A 10,389-nucleotide genomic window follows, 5' to 3' on the forward strand; every position below is an offset into this window, starting at 1 on the left:
GCCTAATATTACCCCTCAACATCGGAGCTGAAGCCTAATATTACCCCTCAATGCAGGCGATGAGTCACAATAACGTGGCTGAAGTATGTTGACCAAACCACACACTAAAAAGTTGAAGGGACGCGACGTTTCGGTCCGTCCTGGACCATTCTCAAGTCGATAATCGACTTGAGAATGGTCCAGGACGGACCGAAACGTCGTCGTCCCTTCAACTTTTAGTGTGTGGTCTGGTCAACATTACCCCTCAACATCGGAGCTGAAGCCTAATATAGTACATTGGGAGCAATTCGTTATTATCGGTACTGATGAATATTCTCTTCTTGTACTGCTGATTAGTTTGTTCTTGTTACTCTCATCATCATCCTCCTCATCATTGTTTTCTTCGTCATTATCAACCACTTGTTGTTCAACACCTTCCTGTCTTCGATGTCTTAATATTCTCTTCTTCTTCTTCTTTTTCTCTTATTTAATGCAAACGAAGATGTTGAATGTTTCTACAGGTGTAAACGCTGATATAAGGAGAGCACCGTTACGCTGCCTCCTTCGTGTGGTACTGGAGGGCAACGATGGAGGGAAAGTACACCTAATATCCGCCAGGAATTTTCAGAGTTGACGAAGTAACGAAGGAGGTGGACGAACAATGGACCCCAAAGAGCGATGGAATCTCAGCGATGGAGCCAGACGAGATATTCAGCGGTGAAAGTGATAGAGCCAGATGAGTGATGGAGCTGGACAAGGTTTGAGGATTGAGAAATCAGAGCTCTGATGGACTTCTGGTAACAACGTGAGTCCCAAAAAGGTTCAGAAAAGATGTCTTTATCTTCGTAAAACATGGCTTATTGACGTGAAACATTAAACGGGAAACGATACTAAATTTTGAGTACAAAATATAGACCAAATGTATAGGAAATTATGAATTTGAAGCCAGTGATTTCATAAAAGTGGATACAGAAACAATTTGAAATTTCAATACGAGAGCAAGTAAGATATATATATATATATATATATATATATATATATATATATATATATATATATATATATATATATATATATATATATATATATATATATATATATATATATATATATATATATATATATATATATATATATATATAATGGAAGTGTTTAGACTTTCCCCACACCATGTCACAGTAGCCTCATGTTCCCTCACACCATACCTCAGAAGCCTAAAATCACAACACTTGTATATCATTTTGAATTTCATGAGTTTGACTTAATAAATAGTTTTATAGGCAAAGATTGTGGGAAAGGTCAGTAGGGAAAGGAGAACACTACATGGAAGAGAGGAATTGACTTTAGTGGGAAGAGAGAGAGAGAGCCAAGGACTTAGCCCATCTTCCTGGCAAATGGTCAAAGATGCAAAGTTACTTATTCTTATCATAAGGGATGTTAAAACGTGTTGAGCATGATTGAAATCACTCGGTGTTTCCTCTACTGAGGAATTAATAATGTCTCTACGCCAGGGCAAGTTGTGTTGGTTTGAGTGGAAATGTTTCTTGGATAATTATAAATTATATGTACATAGGTTTCACGTATTATGGTGAAGAGGTTGTGTGTGTGTTTCTATGTGTATTAGTAAGAGAAGTGATGCGATATGCATGATGTGTTGATTGTTAGTTTGTTTGATTGTCGGTGTCTTCCAGTGTGTTGTCTTCGCCGTTTTTCATTAGGGACCTCCACCTAGATTCAGGAAGCTCTGTGTATTTCTTCGTAAGTGAGTTTGCTACGAAGGTTCCTAAGTGCGCCCTAAGAAGATGCTTAGGTGCAATTCAATAACGTCCACTTAGGAAGAAAATTGTTGGTTCACCTGCGTGCGATAGAGGTCACTACTGTGTTTCGTTTGGCCAATCAGAGAGCAGCAACATTCTTCATATTGAAGATTTAGCGCTGGCTTATCGGAGCTCTACTACCTCCTATTTACGTCGAATTTTCTTATAAAATTAGTATATTTCGAAGTAAAACAATGTTTTTTCAACTTCTACAGCCAGCACCGACATTGTAGTAAACAAATATGTTACATTTGTTGTTTACCCACGTAATTCTAAGAGATACTGTGTAGCTGTCCTTGTTGCTCGGAAGATTCGCTGACTAATATTGTATATATTTACTGAATTTACCCAAGGGCCACTAACTATCTAGTGGCCTCGAAGAGGACAGAAAGCCGGCGGCTTGTTAAAGGGCCCGCCAATTGTCTTAATGATATTTTTTAGCTTGAATTTGGCATTTACGGCTTCAGCGGGTAGGCGGTTCCATGGGTTTATAGCCCTCTTGGTGGAAAAAAACATCTGTTTTCAGTCCTACTTGAGAGAACACTCTACAACACTATATCTGTGGTTGTCCTGTTATCAGTGACTTCATACCAAATGGTATGAGGTATTTTGAGCTCTGTAATTACTTCATACACGCAGGAATATTGGAAGATATTCTTGTGCTGCACCCAGATTTTGCCAGTGGAGGCTAATAGATCAGCATTAAGTATTTTGTTCTCTCCTAATTCCATGTATGACTGGCCATCCTGTGAGGTGAGGATGTTGGGTGAGCTTGTAGCTGGTTTTTGATCTACACTGTGTGGTCCTTTATACAGAATAGGGAAGCAGCACATTGCTGTGTATACCTAAACATGTTTAAAAATACATTGTTTGAGAGGAGTCTTGTAGAAACTGGTAAGAGTAATTATAATAATATAATGTTTCCATGATTCAGTGCTTACCTCTTGTGAAAATCGCGAAGAGTTGTTTAGTCAGAGTTTATTTGTTTTTTGTATTGAGGCTGGTATTTTCTAAATTGATTCCATGTACAGTATGTCTAACCATCCTGTGAGATGGGAGTATTAGATAAACATATAGCTAGTTTTTTATCTACACTGTGTAATATTCCATATAGAATAGGGTAGCAACACATTGCTGTGTATACCTAATCTTCTTAATAAAAAATATCAGTAATAATGATTTTAAATTATAGTTTGTATTATTACAAATACAGTACTGTATTATATTTATTAAATCATGTTGACCATGGATCATTAAGATCTCATGTTGATATGTAATAGTCATATTTCTTTTGAACTGCTAATCCATGCTAATCATTCATTAAATTGTGCATTATGTCTCAATTTTTCACTTCCTTGGATATACTGTACAGTACAAAAAGATAGGATAAAAATAAACCAGTAATATTTCTTTCATTATATTTTTCATTTAAATAACTGCATCAATATTTTTACAGCTGACAGGATTAGTTTTACCATACAGGTGCATTATTTGTTAAAAAATAATTAGTTTATTGTTACACACAATGGTGCTACATAGCCTTCCCAGCTTGGTGCCTTCTTTTAATACTTACTGATTAAAAAATAAATAATAAATACATTTTATTCAGGAAATGTACATACAGTTGATTTACAAACATAATGTTGGATTTATAGACAGAGCTAGTACATACAATACCTAAAGCCACTAATACTCATAGCATTTCGGGCAAGGTGTGGGGGAAAAAACACAGACTAAAACTTAATAGTAATCGGGATTAGGTATAAATTGTGTTGAAAGAAGGAATAAAAAATACAAAAAGGGGGGTTAACATAGCATAACTCAGCAATTGCACATGTTGGTGAACAGCGTTGTTTAAAAAATAGCAAGACATGGGTTGACATTTAGGAGGTAAGTTAGGTTAAATGGAGTTAATTAGGCAGTACTTGGTTTAACTCTTAAACTGGTTGAGAGAGGTACAGCCTTTGACATGATTCGGGAGGTCATTCCACATTCTAGGTCCCTTGATTTATAGAGCACTTCTAGTTTGGTTACACACAGTCAAATTGTGTAACAGGAAGAGGTCTTGGACACAAATTTGTTCCATGCTAAATGTAGAGGAATCAGCTGAGTATTCCTCAAATAAAATAAGTTGCCTCAGCTTATAAGGTAAATAAAATAAGCATTTCTCAAATAAGTAGCTGCCTCACCTCACTGCCTTACTGCTACATAGCCTTCCCGGCATGGTGCCTTCTTTTGATAATTACTTGTTCCAGAACCCAAATTGTATAACAGGAAGAGGTCTTGGACCCCTACTTCCCTCTCTCTTTTTTAATAGTCTATATAGTCATAATTATAGCTTTAAGTATTCAATGAATAAAATTTTTGACAGTTTTACCCTTCTCCTTACCTAACATCATTTGTGCAGCATATTTTTATTTTATGTCTCACCCAGATTTAATTTCAAAATAAAACCAAACTAAATAAATTAGAAATGGGTATGCATAGCTAAGGTACACCCTTACTACTAGGTGAACAGGGGCATTTGGTGATAGTAAATGATCCCATCAGGCAGGGCTCATCACCTTCTCTCATATTTCATGTTCACCAGTGTTTATTTACTTAATAACTACTGGTATAATATCTTGCTATTATAAAACTAATTCTACTATCATAAGACATATTTACTTTAAGTTTCAAGCAGAGAATGCATATATAACTAACACGAAGGACTCCTCTTCACTAGATTCAATTTTTATAATCTTTTGTTTATGTTCCAAAATCTTAAAATCGATCCCAGTGTTATGTAGTAAAGAAAAATTGAGTTATATCCAGTTTACGTAAAGCTACGAGTGGTCGAAACCACACTTAGATCCTGGAATGAACTTACGAAGGTCTTTCAACTTAGTGTAGCTACCTGAATACCGACGTAGCCGCCACGAAGGCGCTAAGAAGGAAACATTCGTAGCTAAGAAGAAAAACCTTCGTAAGTACCTTCGTGAATCCGGCCCCTGGTCTCAAGTGTCACTGAATACGAGTCTAGTGATGATTAGTGTAACCAATATTATCAGGCAGGGCAATCAAGCCTATTCACCTAACAATAATTACAATAATTAGAGATAAGTATTTATACATAAAATACAAAAATCGTTTTGTAATTTTGCCTACAAAAAAAGGTCTCCCGCTAATAGTGATAACGATGAAGAAAATGTATGGAAAATAATTGAATATAAGACTTTAATATATAGAATTAACTAGTGGAGTGAGAAATCATTTCTCAAGAAGAGGTGTGGCGAGGTCGCTGCCTGGTATAATCCAAGAAACGCTAATACAAGGTGAAATTTTTATATAATACTGCTTTGTGTAATGAGAAATTAGAAGACAGGGGCGAGAAAGCTGTTATTTGACATGGAAGAGGCGTGTAGTAGGGGGGCAATATATGGAATATGTAGGAGGGAGAGAGAGAGAGAGAGAGAGAGAGAGAGAGAGAGAGAGAGAGAGAGAGAGAGAGAGAGAGAGAGAGAGAGAGAGAGAGAGAGAGAGAGAGAGAGAGAGAGAGAGAGAGAGAGAGAGAGGGAGAGAGAGAGAGAGAGTGGAGGAAGGGTGTATTGTAGTCACTTGTCCCATTCAAATCCAATCGTATCTGTTCAAATAATTGTGCGCGGGGGATTATGTTCTGGTATCTTGTCATCTAGTTCATTCTGCGTGCGCGTCGGGCAGATAGCAAGATATCGGAAGGGGCCATGCTGGGGCTCGTACAACCCGTTATCCAGCAGAGATAGTACCACGCTCTGATAACCACCTTCACTCTCACTCAAGCAGCCCAACACTGTCTCATCCCAGCACACCAACAGCCCGACCACCACCACACATACAGACCTCCACCACCACACATACAGCCCTCCACCACCACACATACAGACCTCCACCACCACACATACAGCACGCCCACCACCACACATACAGACCTCCACTACCACACATACAGCACGCCCACCACCACACATACAGACTTCCACTACCACACATACAGACCTCCACTACCACACATACAGGCCTCCACTACCACACATACAGACCCACCACCACCACACATACAGGCCTCCACTACCACACATACAGACCTCCACCACCACACATACAGACCTCCACCACCACACATACAGACCTCCACCACACATACAGACCACCACCACCACACATACAGACCTCCAACACCACACATACAGACCTCCACCACCACACATACAGACCTCCACTACCACACATACAGACCACCACCACCACACATACAGACCTCCACTACCACACATACAGACCCACGACCACACATACAGACCTCCACCACCACACATACAGACCTCCACTACCACACATTACGAGTGGAGATTATTATGAGAGAGATTATTATGAGATTATATTATTACGAGCGAGACGTTACGAGTGGAGTACCGCAGGGGTCAGTCCTTGGACCTATACTGTTTCTGATATATGTAAATGATCTTCCAGAGGGTATAGAATCGTTTCTCTCAATGTTTGCCGATGAGGCAAAAATTATGAGGAGGATTGAAACTGAGGACGATAGTAGGAGGCTACAAGATGACCTAGACAGACTGAGTGAATGGTCCAACAAATGGCTGTTGAAGTTCAACCCGAGTAAATGGTCTAGGTAAATGGTAAATGGTAATGAAACTAGGTGGTGGAAATAGGAGGCCAAACACAGGATACAGAATAGGAGATGAAGTACTTAATGAAACGAACAGAGAGAAAGATCTAGGAGTTGATATCACACCAAACCTGTCTCCTGAAGCCCACATAAAAAGAATAACGTCTGCGGCATATGCGAGGCTGGCTAACATCAGAACAGCGTTCAGGAACCTGTGTAAGGAATCATTCAGAATCTTGTACACCACATATGTAAGACCAATCCTGGAGTATGCGGCCCCAGCATGGAGCCCGTACCTTGTCAAGCACAAGACGAAGCTGGAAAAAGTCCAAGGGTATGCCACTAGACTAGTCCCAGAACTAAGAGGCATGAGTTACGAGGAAAGGCTGCGGGAAATGCACCTTACGACACTGGAAGACAGAAGAGTAAGGGGAGACATGATCACAACCTACAAAATCCTCAGAGGAATCGACCGGGTAAACAAGGATAAACTATTCAACACTGGTGGGACGCGACCAAGGGGACACAGGTGGAAACTGAGTACTCACATGAGCCACAGAGACGTTAGAAGGAACTTTTTTAGTGTCAGAGTAGTTAACGGATGGAATGCACTAGGCAGTGATGTGGTGGAGGCTGACTCCATACACAGTTTTAAATGTAGATATGATAGAGCCCAGTAGGCTCAGGAATCTGTACACCTGTTGATTGACAGTTGAGAGGCGGGACCAAAGAGCCAAAGCTCAACCCCCACAAGCACAAATAGGTGAGTACAAATAGGTGAGTACACATACAGACCTCCACTACCACACACACAGGCCTCCACTACCACACATACAGACCTCCACTACAACACATACAGACCTCCACCACCACACATACAGACCTCCACTACCACACATACAGGCCTCCACTACCACACATACAGACCACCACTAACACACATACAGACCTCCACCACCACACATACAGACCTCCACTACCACACATACAGGCCTCCACTACCACACATACAGACCTCCACCACCACACATACAGACCACCACTACCACACATACAGACCACCACTACCACACATACAGACCTCCACTACCACACATACAGACCACCACTACCACACATACAGACCACCACTACCACACATACAGACCACCACTACCACACATACAGACCTCCACTACCACACATACAGACCTCCACTACCACACATACAGACCTCCACCACCACACATACAGACCTCCACTACCACACATACAGGCCTCCACTACCACACATACAGACCACCACTACCACACATACAGACCTCCACCACCACACATACAGACCTCCACTACCACACATACAGACCTCCACTACCACACATACAGACCACCACCACCACACATACAGACCTCCACCACCACACATACAGACCACCACCACCACACATATAGACCTCCACTACCACACATACAGACCACCACCACCACACATACAGACCTCCACCACCACACATACAGACCTCCACCACCACACATACAGACCTCCACTACCACACATACAGACCACCACCACCACACATACAGACTTCTACTACCACACATACAGACCTCCACTACCACACATACAGGCCTCCACTACCACACATACAGACCTCCACCACCACACATACAGGCCTCCACCACCACACATACAGACCTCCACCACCACACATACAGACCTCCACTACCACACATACAGACCTCCACTACCACACATACAGACCTCCACTACCACACATACAGACCTCCACCACCACACATACAGGCCTCCACCACCACACATACAGACCTCCACCACCACACATACAGACCTCCACTACCACACATACAGACCACCACCACCACACATACAGACCTCCACCACCACACATACAGACTACCACCACCACACATACAGACCTCCACTACCACACATACAGACCTCCACTACCACACATACAGACCACCACCACCACACATACAGACCTCCACCACCATACATACAGACCACCACTACCACACATACAGACCTCCACTACCACACATACAGACCTCCACCACCACACATACAGACCACCACCACCACACATACAGACCTCCACCACCACACATACAGACCTCCACCACCACACATGCAGACCTCCACTACCACACATACAGACCTCCACTACCACACACATACAGACCACCACCACCACACATACAGACCTCCACCACCACACATACAGACCACCACTACCACACATACAGACCTCCACTACCACACATACAGACCTCCACCACCACACATACAGACCACCACCACCACACATACAGACCTCCACCACCACACATACAGACCTCTACCACCACACATATAGACCACCACCACACATACAGACCTCCACCACCACACATACAGACCACCACCACCACACATACAGACCTCCACCACCACATATACAGACCACCACCACCACACATACAGACCTCCACTACCACACATACAGACCTCCACTACCACACATACAGACCACCACCACCACACATACAGACCACCACCACCACACATACAGACCTCCACTACCACACATACAGACCACCACCACCACACATACAGACCACTACCACCACACATACAGACCTCCACCACCACACATACAGACCACCACTACCACACATACAGACCTCCACTACCACACATACAGACCTCCACTACCACACATACAGACCTCCACCACCACACATACAGACCACCACCACCACACATACAGACCACCACTACCACACATACAGACCTCCACTACCACACATACAGACCACCACCACCACACATACAGACCACCACCACCACACATACAGACCACCACCACATATACAGGCCTCCACCACCACACATACAGGCCTCCACCACCACACATACAGACCTCCACCACCACACATACAGACCACCACCACATATACAGGCCACCACCACCACACATACAGGCCTCCACCACCACACATACAGACCTCCACCACCACACATACAGACCTCCACCACCACACATACAGACCACCACTACCACACATACAGACCACCACCACCACACATACAGACCTCCACCACCACACATACAGGCCTCCACCACCACACATACAGACCTCCACCACCACACATACAGACCACCACCACCACACATACAGACCTCCACTACCACACATACAGACCTCTACCACCACACATACAGACCTACACCACCACACATACAGACCTCCACTACCACACATACAGAGCTCCACTACCACACATACAGACCTCCACCACCACACATACAGACCACCACCACCACACATACAGACCACCACTACCACACATACAGACCTCCACTACCACACATACAGACCACCACCACCACACATACAGACCACCACCACCACACATACAGACCACCACCACCACACATACAGACCACCACCACATATACAGGCCTCCACCACCACACATACAGGCCTCCACCACCACACATACAGACCTCCACCACCACACATACAGACCACCACCACATATACAGGCCACCACCACCACACATACAGGCCTCCACCACCACACATACAGACCTCCACCACCACACATACAGACCTCCACCACCACACATACAGACCACCACTACCACACATACAGACCACCACCACCACCACACATACAGACCTCCACCACCACACATACAGGCCTCCACCACCACACATACAGACCTCCACCACCACACATACAGACCACCACCACCACACATACAGACCTCCACTACCACACATACAGACCTCTACCACCACACATACAGACCTCCACCACCACACATACAGACCTCCACTACCACACATACAGACCTCCACCACCACACATACAGACCCCCACCACCACACATACAGACCACCACCACCACACATACAGACCACCACCACCACACATACAGACCTCCACCACCACACATA

The 10,389-nt window shown here is 43.5% G+C and overlaps 1 protein-coding gene across 1 annotated transcript in view; it reads right to left on the reverse strand.

Moving 5' to 3' along the window:
* Positions 1-237: 237 nt before the first annotated feature.
* Positions 238-10,389, reverse strand: part of LOC138358192 (uncharacterized) — a 24,663-nt gene continuing 14,511 nt past the window's right edge. The window contains exon 5 of the mRNA XM_069315695.1: positions 238-461. Within this exon, the coding sequence (XP_069171796.1) occupies positions 238-461 (224 nt within the window). The remainder of the gene's footprint in view (positions 462-10,389) is intronic.

Source organism: Procambarus clarkii, chromosome 82, assembly GCF_040958095.1.
Source record: "Procambarus clarkii isolate CNS0578487 chromosome 82, FALCON_Pclarkii_2.0, whole genome shotgun sequence".
In the NCBI taxonomy this organism is placed as follows: Eukaryota; Metazoa; Arthropoda; class Malacostraca; order Decapoda; family Cambaridae; genus Procambarus; species Procambarus clarkii.